Genomic DNA, 19,984 nt, shown 5'->3' on the forward strand with positions numbered 1-19,984 from the left:
CTACTTAACAATAATGGTGAACATTCAATTTTCGTTTTTTCAATAAAAGCAATTAAACCAAATTTATATTAGGCTTAAGAGAGAAAAAAAAAAACCTTAATCGAATAAACCATGCATACCGAATAAATCAAAAAAAAAATTAAATCAAAACCGAACCAAATCGAAAAATGGAAAAAAAAAAAATCAAAAAAATCCAAAAAAATCGAACAAACCCAAAAAAAACATATAAAAAAATATGGGATGTGGAAATTGGAATTGTGAGTTGCATATTTTACTTTTAGGGTTAAAACTTAGAATATTATCATTAAAAGAGTATATATATATATATATATATATATATATATATATATATATATCATTAAAAAATCTCAACTGAAACAAATCGAAAAACTGATTTTTTATGAAAAATAAAATAAAATCGAATCGAAAATCCAAAAAAAACGAATAACATTTTAAAATTTCGATTCGGATCGGTTAAGTTATTCGGTTTTCAATTTTTCGCTCACCTCTACTTAATACACCCCCGGTCTGCGATATCGTTTCCACGTTGTGGACGACGCGGGTTTTAAGAAAAGTGGTGGATAGTAGTAGATAGTGGTGGATATTGTAGTGAGTGGAGTTTCCACATTTGGGTCTCAGTATTGTTGAGAGTGGAAGTTTGTGGACCATACTTGTATAAATGAAAGTGAAAACGATATCGCGGACAGACCGAAATGACAAATGTGGAAACGATGAGGGAGTAATATTATCAATGTGATATTCTCAACATGACTTTGCCCGATCAAAAAAAAAAATATTCTCAATGTGATATTTTTTTTTCTACTATCAATACTCTAAATAATTTATTAGTAAAACCCGAGTCATGGTCAATTATTCATATTTATGGAAAACGAGGAGATTTTTTTTTTTTTGGAAGCACAAATTTCGGATTTGAATCCATAACAAAAAAAGACAAACCCGAAATTGAAACTCAAAAATAGGTGCACAGCAGCCTAATAATAAATAAGGCTAGCTAGTAGGAGATAGTGGTGATCTCGGTTTCATCACCATTGCAAGAAATGAAAAAGAAAGAAATAAAGGTACGCGGCAAACGAGGGTCCCCTAACTTTATATTGATACATATAAAAATTTAAATAAAATTTTAAAATAAAAGAGGGCCATCATTAATTAATGTTGTGCCTATTATCGGGCAGATCAATAACTCAACTACTCCTCTGACTCATTTGTGTGGCATCATTTAAGATACTCTCTTTGTTAAATTATTCATTCATCATTACTCACTCATCACCCCATCTTCTCTATGTAATGTCGTTTAACACACACACACACACACACACCACTTTCAATGCAAACCCCTTTCATTGCATTATTATGATGCTATTTACTTCACTCAATTCACCTCTATTTCAGTGTGTGTCCACTGCTAAAAGGGTTGTTTGGTGGGATCATTAAATTGGGTTCATGTTAATTTTCACTTGAATGTGTAGCATGCGTTGTGGCCACAAAGTTTAGATGTGTTTGTTTACCCACAAAAACCACCCACTATATATAACCTAATGTATACCTAAATTTCGATTTTTAACCAACGGTACATGAAAAGTTCAACCCGAATTAGAATTCTCACGCACGTGTCAGTTCGATGTACGTGCGAATTCAAAGGAAGTTATGACTATTGAATTATCACGTGCATGGTCGGAATCCAAACAAAATAAAATGCCATGTGTATTTCAGGGTTAATTGAATATAAATTACTTAACTTTCATGCATTAAAATTGTTCCTATTAATTTTTTTTTTCATTTTTTGCATACTCGTCACTTTTCTGGCTAAACTTTGTACCTGAACCGATGTTATTTTCATCCAACTATGCAATACGACGTTAGTTTTATTTTCTCGCACGATCATATTTATGCCTCACGAACACATTTGTGTCAAACAACCGAATTCAAAGGAAGTTATGACTATTGAATTATCACGTGGTCGAATTCCAAAAAAAAAATGCCACGTGTAGTTTAGGGTTAATTGAATATAAATTACTCAACTTTCATGTATTAAAATTGCAGAACTATTAATATTTTTTTCATTTCGCATACTCACCACTTTTCCAGCTAAACTCTGTACCCGAACCGACGTTATTTCTATCCAACCATACAATACATGTATAAGAACGTTAGTTTTATTTTTTCACGCAGTCATATTTACGACTCACGAACATATTTGTGCCAAACGACCGCATTAATGTCATGTCACCACGTCGAAATATCGACGAATTGATGCAGAACACGAAAAGATTAATAGTTGAACAATATTGACACCGATTTTAAAGTTTGTGTGCGAATAAGAATTCGTTGAAAGTTCGCTTAATTTATATGCAATTAACCCTATAGTTTAATCAAGAAAATAGTGTTATAATCAACCCTTATTTCATGTGATTGGTAAGTGTTTGATGCATGATAAGTTAAAATCCAACGGTAGAGTTTGAAGGGTTTTGAAAATTTGGGGAACTCGAGATAGTATAGTCTTCTCTTCCTGTGTCAAATGTGTATGTACAAAACATTGAAAGAGAGAGAGAGAGAGAGAGGAGAGAGAATGGCATAGGGGTGGTGGCCATTTCTGGATCTCCAGCTGGTAGGGTCAGGTTTTTTGTCTTATTGTATGCCTCTCAACCCTTTTAACCCTCCTTATAAGCCCATCTATAACAAATCATATTCCCCCAATTTCATCTCCCTCTCTCTCCTCTCTCTCCCTCCCTTGAAACTAGGCGTAAGTTTTGGGGGATAAAGGGATGAGAGGCCAGAAAGTTAGATAGAGACTCCCTTATATATAAATGTCGCTGTGTATATATATCCACAAATGAAGACGAGATCACAAAATTTGAGGAGCTTATTTTCTTGCGGGGAATGTTGTCTGGCTCGAGGATCTTTTCTCCTTGATCCACTTTCTGCTTCTTCTTCTTCCTCTTCTTCTTAATTTGAAGAATGCTTTTGTAGATCTACTGCAAGAGTCGTCGGACCAGGCTTCATTCCCCCCAATTTCTGCTCCATTATTCGATTCCGATCTAAAAGGTGACCTCCTTTCGCTAATTTTTTCTTTTTTTTTTAGGGGTTTGAAATTTTAGGAGTAGGTGTGTGGAGGCTGCAGATTTGGGTAATGATTAAATCGGATCTTGACCTTTGTGTAGAAAGGTTGTGATGATTACATCCTTTTAGTTTTCAGTTTCGATTTTATTTTTTTCTTACATGTCATGATGGTGTTTTGTGTCAGATGATTCGCCTTTTCTGGGCTCTTTAACGTTTCCCGCATGAATGTGATGATGCTTTTTAGCATCAGATCTGGGAATTTCGTCTCCAACATTCTAGATCTGACTTTTAATTTTTCTATTTTTCAATAGAAGTTAGAGAAAATTTTAGCAATTTCTTCAGCTGAATGCCTTCCCCTGGATCTAGGGTTCATCCAGCTAGCTGTAGCCCCTTTGTTTTCATATAGATTTATTGCATTTGATCTTCAGCTTTCATTTGAATTGCTGTTTTTAGTGTTTTCAGCCTTCCTTTTTCTTCCTTCTTTTCCAGATTATATATAGAATTTGATCTTCACCTCTCACTGATTAGCATTTGATTACTGTTAATTTGTTAATTTTTAGTGTTTTCTGCCTTCCTATTTCTTCCTTCCTTCTTTTTCAATTATGTATTTTGATATGGCATTTGATCTTCACCTCTCACTGATTAGCATTTGACTACTGTTAATTTTTAGTGATTTCAGCCTCCCTTTTTCTTCCTTCTTTTTCCAGAATATGTATTTTAATTTTGAAGTGTAAAGTATTTGCATGTACATAAGAAATTTCAATTCATATCAAGTTATTAACCCTAGTGCTTTCTCATCCATCATTTTCATTTTCAATTTCAAGTTTTTTTTTAATTATTTATGGTTTTAAGAGTGCATATATATCTACCATGTATAGTAGATGAAGTGATTGATTTGCAGAGGTATTTACAAGGGAATTAATAAAATTAAATTATGCTGTCATCTCCTGCTCTAATCAAATCTCTATTACATTAGAATCTAGCAGTTGACTGAAAAGATGGTGGGATGAAAAATTGAAGCAACTAAAATTTCTTGATATACAGAAACAGATCACTGCGTTTTTACGTAGACGCTTGTTCTTTCCTAATAGTAGTTTTTTTTTGAATTAATTCTTCAAAATGCGTGTCTGATTGGAAAGTTTCCTCTTGTCAAGAATCATTTGCAAATAAATACTGCTACATTTGTAGTATTCAAATTTCAAGGCATTTATGTTGTAGTATTCTATGTATATGTAAAAGAAATAATAATAATAGAAAAAAATGAAATACTATGTTGAATTAATTGGAAGTGAAAACCCTAAGTTGAATGATTGGTGTGCGTAAGAGTTAGGATTCTGGTTGAACCGGTTTTCGGTTTGGTACAGCTAGCATTCATTACATTATCAACTGGCTATGGGTCCGAATGGCAGGTTTCGACCCGACCCGACCCAACTCGCCCGATTAAAATGGGTCCACATCCATTTTCTCTACATGCTTCGTGGATTATGTACCAGAATTAAATTGTGGATTAAAAAAGAAATATTATTGTAACGTAACCAATTTAATAGAATCTCATTTGGCAAAATAAAGTTGAATTTAATAGAATCTCATTTGGCAAAATAAAGTTGAATTTTTCTGAATGGTGCAAATTTTAATTGTCTCATTGAGGTTTCGTACACACATATAAGCGTTTTTGATAATAATTTTCAGTTAGATCACAATTTCAGCCATTAGGGTTCGGATTGAAATATTACGATTTTGATTTAACTTAATGTTTCAATTTTTTTGGGATATAAACCAATAAAACCATGTTGTGTCCTTTTATTTTTTTAATAAATTCCTCGTCAAAAAACTTCGACAACATTTTTCGAGGAGAAAATGTCACGATCTCTATTTCTACGGACTACAATTTTTTTTTTTCTCTCAATCTATAAATTACTAAATGAGTTTGCAGCGAAATTTGGTCGCGATTGTACCTTTGTATAGACAATAGTAGCTAGCTATATAATTGTGATTTTTCTCTTTTTTCTTCTTTATTTTTTGAACTCTTGGCCTATAAGAATGTAATATTGATGAAGATTAATTAATGGAACTGGCCAAGTATAGACTCATTAATTGTATAAATTAGGCTGATGTTTCTAGTTATGTTTGCTATATGATGACTGATTAGTCTAGTTTGATCAATAAAGAAGCATATTAAATATTAACCAAATAATAAATACTTCAAATAGATATATTAATCAATTTGTTAAATCATATTGTATGTATAGAAGTACTTTAGTGGCTCCAAACGTACACATATATAACATTGTTTGTAGATTATTTGCTCATTTTTCTTTTATTGGATTTTAATCTCTTAATTAACTAAAATAGAAAACACGAATCCACCTTGTAATTGAGATCTAAAACGATAAATTACCTACATCATGGAACTCATTCGTATGGAGCATAATTTTATTTGATTTGGTGAAAAAAAAATTATGACGAAACAAAATACTTAACAAAATAGTTGATTTTAAAAATGATTGAGTAGTCTATCCTAAAAAATACGAATGAGGAGAAAAGTAAAATTCACAAATACTACTCCTTTGTCCCATAAAAACCTACCTATTTTGTTATTTTGTTTCGTCCTAAATTTTTTTTACCCATTTTTGTTATAATCACCAGCATTCACTACAACAAAAGGTTCTATTAGTGACATGAGACTTGGTAACTAATATTCATATTATAAACATTAGTGGCATTAATTGAAAGTGTAACTATTAGTGATTTGCTATGCTATTAAATGTCACTATTTTTTATGATACAAGCCTCGTGTCATTAGTGTAATATTCTTTTGTAGTGATTATTATTTGTTGTTTACGAAAATTATTACTCCCTCCATCATCCAACTTTCATCTTTTGACCGTCGCACATTTTAGTATCTATTTATATATTTAGTAAAAGTAAGTGGGATTTTTGCTCAACTTTAATTATTTTAACACTCACGTAAAAAGGTGGGATCATTATTTCACTCACAACACACTCAACCACTTTATTAAAACTTGAGTCACTCTCAAATGTATACTGAAAGTTGGAACGCAGGGATTATTATTAAACACATCCAAATTACTTTATACTATTACAATAAAAGTAAAACCTTTATTTCGTTGATCAATCATTTTATTAAAATTCAAATTATTGTCAAATGTTATTAGTGTTGGAAAAAAAAAATTTGGTTGTGACGTTTTTGGTTTAAAGAAATTAGCACGGCAGCAGCAGCTTTGATTGTTGACTTTATAAGAGGAGGAAAACAGTGGGCCCACGATATTGTTTTCCTTGTAATTTGTACCTTTTTTTTGAAACTTCACATGCAACTGTCTCACATTTCTTGTCCACCGCATATTCCTTTCGAGGATGAACACAACCATATATATATATATATATAAGAGTAGTTTAAATGAGTTGATTAAACAAAAAAATATATTCTGAATTTATTATTTTAAATAGCAAATTTATGATATTTCATGATGAATTTGTAGGGTTTTATATAGTACATGGCTACATGCATTTGAACCACTCCCAATATTGATATTATGTCACTTACAAAATTCTCCCCCCCCCCCCCCTTTTTCCCTTTTCGTGTAAGTCTATGAAATTTTGAAGTGAGACACTTATATAAGCATAAAATTCAACTCCAAGTACTTATTAAAATAAAATACTTTATTGTATATCTCTTAAATTTGTTGATGATTTATATATTATCTTATCAAATTTTAGTGAGTATCATATTCTGTAAATTATACTTCTTCATCTGTCCACGAAAAAATTATCACAAATTTTTTTTTTGGTCTGTTCATAAAAATTTAGCCAAAAAATTGTCACTTTCATTTATAATACTAGTATAATATTCAAGATAGTGGTGGTAGGAGGCTTAGGGATGTCGGATGTGTTCATCTTTTTCTTTTTCCTAAGCAGTTCACATTGTCAAAACAACAATAGTTTGTCCTCTAGCTTTTACACGATTAGTCATTTTATAATAAAAAGGTCCTTTTATTAATGAAAATATTATTGATTTGTTAAATTTTCCGAACTAGCTAGGTAGTATGTATAACTAGACGATGAAGCGCAACTCAATAAATAATAAGCTTTCCCTCCAACCAATAAGTGGAGGGTTTGAATCAACAAGGGAGAAATAAGGAATCATTATTGATAAAAAAAAAAAAAATCGAAAGAAGAAGAAGAAGAAAATACGTTTAATTAACTCAATTCAGTTGATACATATTTTTTAAAAACTGTATTGTGTTAATTGTTTGTCATAATTTAGCCTATCACTCATAATTCCATGCATTAACACAAAAATTTACGTCAACCAATTTGATGGGTTATAATGGATATATAGTACATATTATGTTTTTATTTTTGAAGTTGGAGAAAGGAAATTAATGAAATTTTCAGTAAAATCATGAATCCACGGTAAATTTTCATGATCTAAAGATCGAAAATAGTTCATATTTTATACGATATACACATGTACTTATACGAACCACCCCTTTCACTCGTATTTGGTTGTGTCACATTTAAATATAAGTATTGTTACTCTTGACATACCTAAAAATCTATCTGACAAAATTTGGGTATCCATTGGAGCAATTTAGTTGAATATATATATATGGTAAATTAAAACATCACAATTTCAAACGGCTGAGATTTCTCTTGTTACCAAAAAAGAGAGAAACAAAAAAAGAAATAACGAATGTATTTGACAATATTTATACAGCCAAAATGGCACTCTTATTAATTATAATCATGAACGAATGAATCATATGTAAAATATAATGACATACAAAGCCATGCATCACCTTTCTTTAAAGAGATCCTTTTTTTTTTTTGTAAATATAGTAAATTAATTTGAGTTTTTGGAATATCCGAACGTTTTTGGATGAAGCTTCTGCAGATGTCGCAATTCTCTGCTATTAAAAACGCATTCCGGCAGAGAAAGCGGATAACGCTTTATGTCATAGCAATACGAGTAAGTCATCCAACGCCTCCTGAAGCCATTCATCTTCAGCCTCTCCTCCCTCGTCAAAGTCAAACCCCGGTCAACGCAATCCCGGGGCCCCGTCCCGTTGAACGGGCACCCGTTCATGACGAAGCCCGAATACTTCGCCACGAACGGGCCGTAGCTCATATCCATTTTGTACCGGCCCCCGCCCGTGGCCCAGTCCGACCCGTTCCATATCGTGCCGTAGAGCCTCATTTCCTTGTTGGGGAACTCGGCCCGCATGGCGGGGGCCTTCGCCACGTGGCGGATCGGGACGCCGTCCACGTAGTAGGTGATCCGGTCCGGGCCCCACCGGATCGCGTAGCGGTGGGAATCCTCGGACGGGTCGAACCAGAGGTCGTAGCGCTCCTCCCGCCCGCGCTCCACGTGGCCGCCGCCGTAGAAGTTAGTCTGCAGCGACCACGTGCCCCCGCGGGCCCGGCCGAGGAACTCGAGGTCGATCTCGTCGTGCCGGTAGGGGTACTTCTGGTTGTTGGAGGCGTAGAAGGTCACCACCACGCCGGCGGTGTAGCTCTCCGGCAGCCTCAGCGACGTCTCGAAGTATCCCTACGTGTAATGGCGGACATAATAAGAGGTCCGGGGGGGCCTCAGCCCCCATCAAGCAAATACAATCGAAAATAAAAAGGTTATCTATATTTTTATTTTTATAAAATTATTAAATTAAAAGTCATTATAAAAAAAGTCTTTCAAGAAAATCTTAAAATCCCGAATATTAAAACGATGCAAACTTCAATATGTATGTAGCGGGATTTAAAATTCAAACACTCGACGATCAAAAATAATAAAAAAAAAGTCCACGTCAATAATATTTAAACCAAATCTTAGAAAAGTGTCTTGTAAAAATCAAAATCATTTATACGAACATCTAAGCGATAGCAGACTTCAACATGTAAATACGAGATTTGAGATTCCTCGAAATTAAAATTTTAAGAAATAACTAAAGTCCATATCAAGATTTTTTTTCTGCGTCCGCCCCTACCTGCACGTACATTTCCTTCGAGTGGAAGCCGGAGCTCGTGGCCTCGTCCATGGCGATCTCGACGGAGCCCTCGTCCTCGTACGACACGATGTTCGACTCCCCGTATAAGGGCTTGAACGCTTTGCTGAATGTGGTTATCGAAGATTCGACCAAGACGATGCTACTAGTGGAGATGAGCACAATAGCAGCAGCCACAACTGCACCCAAAAATCCGACCATTTTTTGGTATTTTCTCGAATTTCTAGTGCAGTTGTTGAAAATGTTGGGAGGGATTATGTGTATATATATATATTAATCTTGAATTTGGGAGCGTGTTTTAATCGTGTGTATATATAAATTAATGAGGGTGTACTTGTTTTTGGAGAATGGTTAAAGATAATTAGGAGATTTAAATACAATTGATCCTAAATCTAGGATTAAATTGTGGCAATGATGGGATTAGAGACACTAAATAGGGGCGTGAGTTGTGTTCGAGATTTTGGGGTTGGATGAAATCATGAGGCAAAGCTACTTTTATTTTTGGAAGATTAATATGATCCAACTTTTGTGTAATAAGGGAAATAATCATTTAATATAAACCATCTGGTTGCCTATTTGTGAGATTTTGGCTCATTAATTAAATCGGATTTTCATCATTATGCGTGTGGACTACCAAAATTTGAGAAAAAATATATAATTAAGTAAAAAGAAGTTATTTTAATAAATAATTTTCTATGAGTGATGCTTTATATTACTAGCATAGACGACGTGCATTCATATGTAAAAAGAAGTTATTTTAATAAATAATTTTCTATGAGTGTAAATTTATAGTTTATAGTATTATTTATTATTTTAATATATTTTTGAACTAATTATTGATAACGTTTGGAAATATAATATTTTAAAACTCATGAGATTGAAAAGGTCATCTAAATTCAATACAAAAAAATAAAATTTCTAGGTTTTATCTTTACATAATTAATTTTAATTCCGAAAATTTTAAATTTCTAACAAAATTAATAAATAAATTATTTGTATTGTAATTAAAAATTATTAGGTTTCCAGAAAAAATATAAGGGTTATTAGCATGTAAATACACAAACTTTTTATATTTTCTGAAATTTAACATGACTTTTTATTTTTAGCCCACAAATACACGAACTTAACATTTTTTCTGATTTTTGACATCGACTTGAAAAAACTCTATTTATTGTTGAAGTGGAGGTCGGAATACATGACGTGGACTACGAAATATGCACTTGAATAGAGTAATTTGATTCATTATTTTGATTAGAGAGCGAATGACATGGTATACCGACCTTCACGTTAATAGTAAATTAGATTTTTTTCTTGTCGATATCAAAAATAAGAAAAAATGCCAAGTTCGTGTATTTGTGAGCTAAAAATAAAAGTCATGTTAAATTTCAGAAAATATAAAAAGTTCGTGTATTTACAGACTAATAACCCAAAATATAACGTATGTGGACGAAGAATTCTAATGTATACTACTACTTTATTAAAATGTAAAACATAAATTATAATATATTTTTTGATTTATTATATGTATAATATATTAAATTACATAATGAACCATAAGGCTCATTTTAAATAAATGAATAAAACAGACAAATTGAACTTTGATTTTTACATGATTTATAAAATTAAACATGTGATTTTTAACCTTTTCTTGAAGTAAGCATGCAATAGTCCCAAGACATGAGAAAACAAAGGCATTGGAGCTACAACACAAGCTTCTTCCCCCAACTTGCCTAGAATGGAAAAATCATTCATTCCTTCCCTTACTAGCTACGACGACAGACCCCGGCACGCCTAATAATCCTCGCCGGGAAAGAAACGCTATTTCTAGTCGAAAAACACGAAGAAAAGTCGCTAGTTCTACAACACGAAGAAGCCTATTATCCACAACCAGGTACGCGGCCCTTCACTTGGCTTCCTCCGCGTCTCCACCGCCACGAGCAGCAGCAGAGTTTCCCTGGCCGTCAGAACCGGTTGCAGCCCGACTATCCGGTTTATCTTGCTTGCTTACCCCGCGGATATCATTTAGGTTCGAATTCGAAGTGGGTACGCTGCTGCTGGCCCCTCCAAGACTGGCGTCGTTATGTTGGGGGTTCATGCCATTGTTGGGACCGACAGACCTCATGCCCAGCTGCCCTTGGCCGGCTTGCGGGTGGCCATGTTGCTGCTGAGGATCTTGTAATAGGTGTGGGCTGTTGAACGGCGCCCGTGGCTGGAACATGCCTTGCTGCTGAGCCATGGCTGCAGCAGCCTGAGGATGCTGCATGTAAAACCCTCCTTGTTGCATCGCGGGATGGGGAGTCATCTGCGATTTTTTTGATATACGAGTAAGCAAAAAATGTCGAATTTTTATCAGTTAAACCCGGCTCTGAAAGTTACCTGGCTAGGCATTGCTGGTGTTTGTGGTTGGGCATCAGCTATAGCAGCCAAATACATGAGGTTCTTTTGAAGTTGAGCCTGGTACCTGATCATTCAGAATCAAAAGGATATCCCAACCGACGATATATAAAGAGTCTTCAGATAACAAAATCAACGGTTTAACGGATATGTTGAGAGGTTATATATGATGATGTACCCCAATCAACGAAATATAAACAGAGTCCCTACTCGTACAGAATGGACTACGTGAAGAGTAGTGCGTTGAAATACAGTAAATCGACCCTTCTCTGGAAGGTTTAGGCAGTCTGGTCTGACTATTTTGTTCTTGTTATTAAAAGAATTCACAAAATTGAATTCCACGCTGGAGATCACTCCGACAATATCGTAAGAGAAATAATCAATTTAACTTGAAGTGGTTTCTGCATACTATACAAGTAATAAAGTAAGCATAATTTGCAGTATGTAAGAAGCAGAACTTACTGGGCACATTCAGCGAGTTTGCCTAGATTTTGATTATCCAGAATAGCCAATATCAATTTCTTGTTCTCATCCAGGTACTGCATCATGAGTTGTTAACGAGGTTGCTTATCAGAATGTGAATTATAGGAAGTACGATACATATAATAACACGCATAAAATGAGAAAACCAGAAAGAAATGGAAAGGCAGAAAACAAACAATGATAATAAAGCAGACACGATTAAACGGCAGGGCAGCCACTACAGAGTATATCACTGATTCACTTTCCACTGGTATTCAAGGGCGAAAAAATAGATTGCAACGGTCGTGCACTATATCAACTCTGTGCCATTATTAGAAAATAAAATTTCCTTATTGCAAATGAAGACAGATGGCCTCTTAGCACCGCACATTGTTTTCAAAATACAGTGAACCTTAGAAAGTGAAAAAGCTTCGTATGGATACTCATGTAACTCATATAACGAGAGCATTTACTTGGTACTATTTGCTTAACGGCACCTGATGGCATGAGGTTTTTAGACAGCCATAAAGTTCTGTTTTTCGACACGGTAAGGCTTGAAGTTACATTAGTTGTCAACGCTCTTGGAATGCGCATACAATGGCGTCAAAAGAATTTGTTACACAATTGGGGACAAAGCATGACATCATTGACATGGATCACTAGTAATCTCTTAAAAGAAGCAAAGAAATCATGAAGCGCACCTCCTAATTCAGCAAACTTACACTACACCTTTACAAAATTGTGATGTACAAGTTCTATAACGCTCTGGTGGATAAGGACAGGCGCATCTAATGCATCAAAAAAGTACTGTTGCTAATATTCTGTTCAATAGGCTCCTAAACCAAAGGCTGCAACAAAATTTATAAGAGTAGTCTCGAGTGCATCCTCAATCAAATAAACCTTAACTTATGAACAATATACACTTGATTACTACCTCTACATTTGACAGAACTCCTCGCAACTTCATAAAGTAGAGAAAATCACTGGTCTCTTCCCACGACCAACCGAGGCATAGTTCGTTAGTGCTGAAGTGTTAGGAAAATATGATGTTCTACTAACTATATACATGGCTTTAAACAGATGCTATCAGAAACCCCATCAATTTCATTTCATCAGCAGGTACTTGAAGTTTTATATGCAAAGTCGCGACATTCTCGAGTGCAAAGCAGCAGTTCACCAAACAGAACTCCTTGCTTATCTAAATTCTTTAAATATTGAATCATCAAATTTAAGATAATACTACAATTCGATATTGAAATAGGTCCTAAACTTCACTGGTTAGGACTATATAAACCCCCCCCCCCCCCCCCCAACCACCACCACCACCACCACCACACACACACACCAAAACAACAGTAAAAGGGAACTCTACCACACAGAAACTAATAAATAAATAAAAATCCAATCTTTATCAGATGAAAGCCATAAACACCTCATCCGAATTCATAAAATGCCCTAAAAATGGGGGGAAATGAATAGGGATATGACCTTCTGAATCTGCTCGGTGGTGATATTCGTAGGTGGAAACGACGGCATGACAGGAAACATTGGCCCCGGTTGCTGCATCTTCACTACCTCTCTCCTGCTTTAATTACAAAATTACAGATTTTACAATTTACAATCTCCAACCAAACCAAGCAACAAATCAACAATGATTTCTACTTCATTTTTTTTTTTCAAAACAGAAAGCATAAAACCCTAAGCCCGCATGATCAAATAACTGGACAATAATAAATGAATACTTGTCTAAAACTAGTAAACAGAAAAAGGTAGCAAAAATTTAAAATTTTGTTTTACCTGGTTGTATCGTACAATTAGACTGGGGTTTGGCGAAAGATTAGTTTTTTAATTGAAATATCGAATAATCGGTAGAAATTAAACGCAGTGGAGCAGCTGAAACAGTTGAATTGAAATAGTGGAAACTGAGGCTGTTAAAACTTCAAATTGGCGGTGGAGTGGATTTATGAGGTTGGTGCAGGCGAAGTGGAGTTGAGCTTTTTTCTTGAGGAATTTGTGAATTGTGACTCACATACCTATTAATTTATTAATTTTAATACAAAAGTGGCCATAATTGTGACTCACAGTCTCACATACTTATTAATTTATTATTTTAAAATGCAAAAGTGGCTATTAATATATGAGTTGTGTATCGGATGCTTGAAATGAGTCACGTGTGACCCCAAACGCCCACTTTCCCTTTTCTTATCGGTTGGTTAATATCTTAAAATTAAGGTATACTGAATCGAGATTATTTAAAATTAAGGTATCTTAAAATTATTTTTTAAGATAAATTTTATCATAGGAAAGTCAAGACTCATCGATCGTGACTAATTTATCTGATATTATCTGGAAATTAAGTCACGAGTCGAATCCATCTAATCAAACAACATATTATAACTTATCGCGAGATTAAATCTTATCTAATCCATCAAATTGAATACCATCTATATGTATTATAAATTAATTATGAATAAACAAGTGTAAGCTATAAAAGTAAAATCATCTAAATTGTGTGTGGGATAATATATATATTTAAAGGACGTATAAAAAAGAAAATGAATGTATAAATAGAAATATATATATTTAGAGGACGAAGAGAGTATTTAGCTTTTGCACAAATTTTTATTTGCAGCCCTCAAACGCCGTAAATCTCTCAAATATTCTAATTGTAAATATTTTGTTAAGCATTTTAATAAAACACTTACAACTATCCTTTTAAAATATGTAAATGATCTGCACCGTGCAAATAGTCACATGAAAAGCCTCCTTATACCTTTATCACTAAACAATACAACTCTTTTGTTCCTTTTTTTCACTATAAGTTATAGAACTGATTGAATGACAATGTTATTGAATGACTAAGGAAAAGCACTAATCCCTTGTGATTGTTTTGTATTTTTTTTAAGTCTATGTCATTATTTAGCCAAAATAAAAGTAAATCAATTTGGAATGTTGGTCAAAATTAAATGTCTAACAGTCTGCATGAATTTTTATTTAAATTTCGTATTGTGAATGAAGGCCCAAAGAATAAGCAAATATGAAATTTAAAGATTGTTCGCTTGCAAAACGTTACCTTCTAAAACACTACACGATTGGCACTAATTTAAGTGGAAAATCATTGATTTTTTTTTAAAAAAAAATTATGTAAATTATCTGTTCACCGATGATGGTGACATACAGAAGGGCTTGCTGTCAAAAGGATTGGGTCGAACCTACCGGCCCAAGCAAAAAGAATTTGGGTCATAACTTTTATAAAACCTTTTTTAGCCCATCACATATGATATATTTGGGAATTTGAAAACAAAAATGATTAGGAAAATTCTAAACAAGCGGTAAATTTAGTAAGTTATATACTACAATTTTGCAAAATCCAGGCAATTTTAAGAATAGATTGAAGTTGATGTTATAAATCAAACAAATGCCATATAAAGTTCACATCATAGACTCTGATTAATTAACCCTTAATTTTTTAATGTTTCATCTCATATTTTACTCCCTCCGTCCCGTATATATAGACTTATTTTTCTTTTTCGAATATCCCATTTATATACATTTATTTTCATAAAAGTATATATTTTCACTTATTTACTATTATACCCCTATTTAATTCTCTAATTTACTCCAACTTTAATACGTCATTAAATAATAAATATGAGCTTATTAGAAAATTTACTTATATATAGTATTTTTATTTCCAATTATTTTTCTTAATCCTTGTGAAAATCTCAATCAACCTATATATACGAGACCGACGGAATATTATTATCAATACATGTCAATATAAGTTAATTGGATATATAATTAAATTGTAATTTAAAAATCTAAATGGGAAACGAATCCGTCATTCAACTTTTGCTGATAAGTCTTCAAATAAGCTGGATATGAGATCTCAATCAGACGTCAATAAATATTTTGATAATTTTCTATTGTCACATTAATTTTTATTTTTTCCAGATGCCATTTTGAAACAGTGCTAAACTGCTAATTAATTAGCATTCTTCATTAATTTCAGACAATCATATAATGGCAAGATAATTTCATGTTCAACTCTCACCAACGCCTTTACATAGTAATTCCGTCACTGATCTAAATACCGTAAAATTGAACATGTTAGATGTGATTAAATTCAATCAATAGATTCCAAATTCCTTGAATACTATATATGTACAGAGTCACGTAAATAGGAGTATGATAAAGTGTATGCAATTAATAATTAATCAAAGCTAATCGATCTGACTTATTGGTAAAGACACATTATTAATTATAACTACATTCTTCAATTATACGATACCCTAGATGGGGTGAACGGCCGACACGTCGCACAGCTGATCGTTACACGTCGGGGCGAAGCTCCAGAGATCGCCTTCGTTCTGGTAATCATTCGTCGCCGCCGTCGCAGCGACGCCGTAGCGTCTGCTCGAAGACGACGACGAAGACCGCTGCTGCAAGTGCAGCAGCGGGTCGTCGGGGCAACCAAAAGTCATCCTAGAACCCGCACTGTCGTGAGACAGTGCGGCGTGCAGCGGTTTGCTCGGGGCGTCGCTGAGGTGCGACGCCACGAGCCGGTCCAGCGCCGCCCAGTCCTGGATCCCGATGGCGTCGGGCGGCTGGGAGAGGAATGTCGGGAAGTCGGCGGCGATCTCGTCGCCGCCGAGCATTTGCAGGTTGAGCGGCTGGTAGTAGTTTGTTTGGGTGCGGCATGATGAGTTGTAGAGCCCCGGGAGTTTCATATATCGTCTGTTGCAGCTGTTGTTGTTGTCGTTGTTGTTGTTGTTATTGTTGTTGTTGTCGTTGTTGTTGTCTGTATCGAAGTCTCTTCTAGAAGGAGTGCCCATGGACTGCAGCATTTCCTCCAAACTCGCCTCGTTGCATGAATTCATGGTGCTCATCGACGTGGGCGAAGGCCACGTCGCGCCGATCGGACTGCAGTCCGACGCTTTGTGGCCGAGGCTTTTCTTCTTGAACACTCGGCAGACCACCCAGCCCTCCTCCTGCCCTCCCTCTCCCGCCCCGTTGCACACCTTCGATCGATTTTTGTCGTTTATATATTAGATATGGAAATGCAGTTAAAGCGAGCAAGTAAAACTATATGTTAAGAAACTTACAGAGGCGGCCGCAATATTATTAGGTGTTGCGTTGTCGTCGAGTCTGTACTCGTGCATGATCCAATCGGATTTCTGGCCGTGGGGGGCGCGGCCCTTGTAGAAGACGAGAGTCTTCCTCATCCCGATCCTCGTGGAGTTCCCGTAGATGACCTTGTCCCGGCCCGTGGCCTTCCAGAAGCCGGAGCACGTGGCGCGATTCGTCCTCGTCCCCGTCGGGTACTTCTTGTCCTTGTGGCTGAAGAAGTACCAATCGTTCTGCGGGGTCGTCCCTATTCTGCACTTTTCTGCACAGACAACGAAGCGCAGCTCAGTTGGTAACACGTTCCTTTAAAAAAAAGGAAAAAAGGTTAGTTAATTAATTAATTAATTACCTTGAATATCCCAAGGCTCGAGTTTGTTGAGATCCACATCTTGGATGACATCCAAATCAATCTTCTCCGAGACAACCTTCTTCTTCAAGTAATACTGCAGCAGCTCCTCCTCCGTCGGGTGAAATCGGAACCCCGGCGGCACCTGCGACTGCCCGTTCACCGATATGCTCATCGTTTGCTTCACAACAAAATCTTGTGCATGGAATTATAACTTATAAGCTGAGGTGGGGCCATGAATGGATGAAGCTACCTAGTTGGGGGTGGTGGTGGGGGTGGGGTGGGGTGGGGTGGGGGGGTGGGCGCCACCGCGGCTGTGGCTGCCGCCATCGGCATAACTGCGACCTCGGACCTTAAAAAACCATGGATGATGGAATGAAATTGCGCAACTACCGCAAACAACACATGATGATGACAATGATGGTGTGTGGTGAGTGTGGGCCTACAACTACATAGGCTGCTATATATGTGTATGTGATCTTGTACCTTTCTTGCATCGATGTATCCACTACGTATTCGTGGATGAAATGCTTCGTGTATGTATCATATTCATGCATATATATATACATACGGTTGTGACGTACCTGTCAAAGGGTAAACCAATGCATGCATTTGCATGCACCTAATGTTGAAAATCATCAACCGAATTCATCACTTTCGTTTCTTTGTCCCATTTCCAAGTTTTGTCATCTATGGGAACAACCCCCCCTCGAATCATTATCTAAAAGATGAAATGGAAACTTGGATTTTCTGCGTTCTTATTGAGGTCTGATCGTGTCGAATTCGCCTGAGAAAATCGCGTTATCGTGTTGTTATTTTTGAGAATTTGATACTCGGTTGTGTATTTGGAGGGAATTTCGAAAAATACGATCGGAATCGAGGTGCGGGAATAAGAGCTCAAACGAGGGAGAATGGATGTGTTTCTCGTGCACTGTACATATATTACACCAGCTGATCATTGATTTTGCAATACTTTAACAGTTGCACCCATCGCTATTCGTATTGAATTAATGTAGTACACAGTGTTGGAGCCAGACTTTCGACTTAAGGGATCCAATTTTTTTTTCTAATAAAAATAAATAATTATTATTAACACAATTATAGTATTTATATTATAAAGGTACTTCTTAAACTGACTTTCAAGTTCATATATACAAAGCAACTTCAAATAATCAAATTCAAGAAATGAATCTTTATGATCCAAGCATGACATGCATAAATTATTTATATGTTCACTTCACCAAAACGTCAATTCAACTCTAAAGATCGTACGTCAATCGCAGTGTAAAATAGCTCAACTCTATAATAATGGCGATAAAATCATAGTATTTTTTAATTCTTTTTATAACATGATTATAAAATTATAAAAAAATACCACTGCTATTTTTAAAATTTTCATGGTATACATGTACGTAAATTTAAGAATTTTTCGTAGGATAATCCCAATTGCAAAATTATCATATTCTATTCAAGGACTATTCATATGATCCATATATATATATTGGGTAGTGGAATATATATATATACTTATATATAAGGGAGAGTATAATCACGTTGCTAATTGCCAATAGCTGTCTGTGAATAAAAGTTTAAAGATGGCATAAATTTTCATCGACGCACTTTTCTGATGCGGTTGATTTTTGACTTAATTTGTTTGACGTGGTTGCGGTATAGCATGGCTTGCTAAATAATGTCTTCTTTGTCTGATTTCTGTCTCCTCTTACTTGTAAAGCCTTTTCCATACGTAATTTTGTTGCTTTGTCTGAATTAATTAATTGACTTTGTATGACAGAGAAAATTTTACGTGAATTTTAATAACGAATCGAAATTGTCCCCAAGAAGACATCAAGCGGTACGAACGTCTATCTACGAATAGTGAGGTCCAGGGTTCAAATCTCACCGCTCCCCCTCCCTCAAAGTTAAAAAAGATATGACGAATCAAAACCTATGCGTTGGATTGAGCTAATTAATTAGAGTGAGCGGATTTATGAGTGTCGATTATGCACATACAGATAAATCATTGATGTTATGACCTTATATCATGAACGAAAGCCAATATTTGTAAAGAATCTTCTTTAAGAAAGGTCTTGAGTTTAATCTCGTCTACATACGGTAGTTGTATTTCTCCATGTTTATGTAGTGTAGATGTTCCGTCTGCGTGTGGTATAATATATTTTCTACCTTTATGTAGTACAGAGATCCCACCTGGGATGTAGTAAATTTTTGCCCCCTCTAAATAAATATCAACCAAATAATTCAAAAACCTAACGTTACAGATTCATTCTCATTTCTCACCATATCTGTCAATTCTCATTTAATCTTCTGGATCCCTACTAACTAAAAAAATTTAACCAGAATCTTTATGGGCTTGGACTATTTATTATAGTTAAAAGTAAGGCACATACATTGAGAGAGTGATAAAAATAAATGGGAGAGAGTTTGTGTGTGCGACTTTGTGTATTATAATAATAATAATAATAATAATAATAATAATAATAATAATAATAATAATAATAATAATAATAATAATAATAATAATAATAATAATAATAATAAT

The 19,984-nt window shown here is 35.0% G+C and overlaps 3 protein-coding genes and 1 long non-coding RNA gene across 5 annotated transcripts; 1 reads left to right on the forward strand and 3 right to left on the reverse strand.

Moving 5' to 3' along the window:
- Positions 1-2,570: 2,570 nt before the first annotated feature.
- Positions 2,571-4,706, forward strand: LOC131020836 (uncharacterized). Its single transcript, XR_009100783.1, has 2 exons — positions 2,571-3,063; positions 4,443-4,706. It is a non-coding gene; the product is annotated as an uncharacterized LOC131020836 (long non-coding RNA).
- A 3,094-nt stretch (positions 4,707-7,800) lies between these two features.
- On the reverse strand, positions 7,801-9,441 carry LOC131020838 (probable xyloglucan endotransglucosylase/hydrolase protein 27). The gene is made up of 2 exons (XM_057949875.1): positions 9,081-9,441; positions 7,801-8,647 (listed from the first exon to the last, which is right to left on the reverse strand). The coding sequence occupies exons 1-2, from the start codon at positions 9,297-9,299 to the stop codon at positions 7,943-7,945; spliced, it is 924 nt and encodes a 307-aa protein (XP_057805858.1). The 5' UTR covers positions 9,300-9,441; the 3' UTR covers positions 7,801-7,942.
- A 1,270-nt stretch (positions 9,442-10,711) lies between these two features.
- Positions 10,712-14,012, reverse strand: LOC131020839 (GRF1-interacting factor 3-like). Of its 2 annotated transcripts, none has more exons than XM_057949877.1 (5): positions 13,752-14,012; positions 13,443-13,536; positions 11,955-12,031; positions 11,475-11,559; positions 10,712-11,400 (listed from the first exon to the last, which is right to left on the reverse strand). In XM_057949877.1, the coding sequence occupies exons 2-5, from the start codon at positions 13,518-13,520 to the stop codon at positions 11,002-11,004; spliced, it is 639 nt and encodes a 212-aa protein (XP_057805860.1). In that variant the 5' UTR covers positions 13,521-13,536; positions 13,752-14,012; the 3' UTR covers positions 10,712-11,001. The 2 variants fall into 2 exon arrangements, with proteins under 2 accessions (XP_057805860.1, XP_057805859.1); XM_057949876.1 differs by having other exon boundaries at positions 13,443-13,539; positions 13,752-13,983.
- Positions 14,013-16,069: 2,057 nt separating this feature from the next.
- LOC131020840 (NAC domain-containing protein 43-like) lies at positions 16,070-17,750 on the reverse strand. Its single transcript, XM_057949878.1, has 3 exons — positions 17,431-17,750; positions 17,060-17,343; positions 16,070-16,975 (listed from the first exon to the last, which is right to left on the reverse strand). The coding sequence occupies exons 1-3, from the start codon at positions 17,600-17,602 to the stop codon at positions 16,247-16,249; spliced, it is 1,185 nt and encodes a 394-aa protein (XP_057805861.1). The 5' UTR covers positions 17,603-17,750; the 3' UTR covers positions 16,070-16,246.
- Positions 17,751-19,984: the final 2,234 nt, after the last annotated feature.

This window comes from Salvia miltiorrhiza, chromosome 4 (genome assembly GCF_028751815.1).
Source record: "Salvia miltiorrhiza cultivar Shanhuang (shh) chromosome 4, IMPLAD_Smil_shh, whole genome shotgun sequence".
NCBI lineage: Eukaryota > Viridiplantae > Streptophyta > Magnoliopsida > Lamiales > Lamiaceae > Salvia > Salvia miltiorrhiza.

Bases quoted from the DNA above. Each gene is read 5' to 3' on its own strand.
- LOC131020838 (XM_057949875.1), bottom strand. From the start codon at position 9,299: ATGGTCGGATTTTTGGGTGCAGTTGTGGCTGCTGCTATTGTGCTCATC. The intron at 8,648-9,080 runs GTAGGGGCGGAC...CATTACACGTAG, and splicing joins CGAAGGAAATGTACGTGCAG to GGATACTTCGAGACGTCGCT.
- LOC131020839 (XM_057949877.1), bottom strand. From the start codon at position 13,520: ATGCAGCAACCGGGGCCAATGTTTCCTGTCATGCCGTCGTTTCCACCT. The intron at 12,032-13,442 runs GTCATATCCCTA...CTCATGATGCAG, and splicing joins CCACCGAGCAGATTCAGAAG to TACCTGGATGAGAACAAGAA. The intron at 11,560-11,954 runs GTAAGTTCTGCT...CTGAATGATCAG, and splicing joins AAACTCGCTGAATGTGCCCA to GTACCAGGCTCAACTTCAAA.
- LOC131020840 (XM_057949878.1), bottom strand. From the start codon at position 17,602: ATGAGCATATCGGTGAACGGGCAGTCGCAGGTGCCGCCGGGGTTCCGA. The intron at 17,344-17,430 runs GTAATTAATTAA...TTGTCTGTGCAG, and splicing joins CGAGCCTTGGGATATTCAAG to AAAAGTGCAGAATAGGGACG. The intron at 16,976-17,059 runs GTAAGTTTCTTA...AATCGATCGAAG, and splicing joins ATAATATTGCGGCCGCCTCT to GTGTGCAACGGGGCGGGAGA.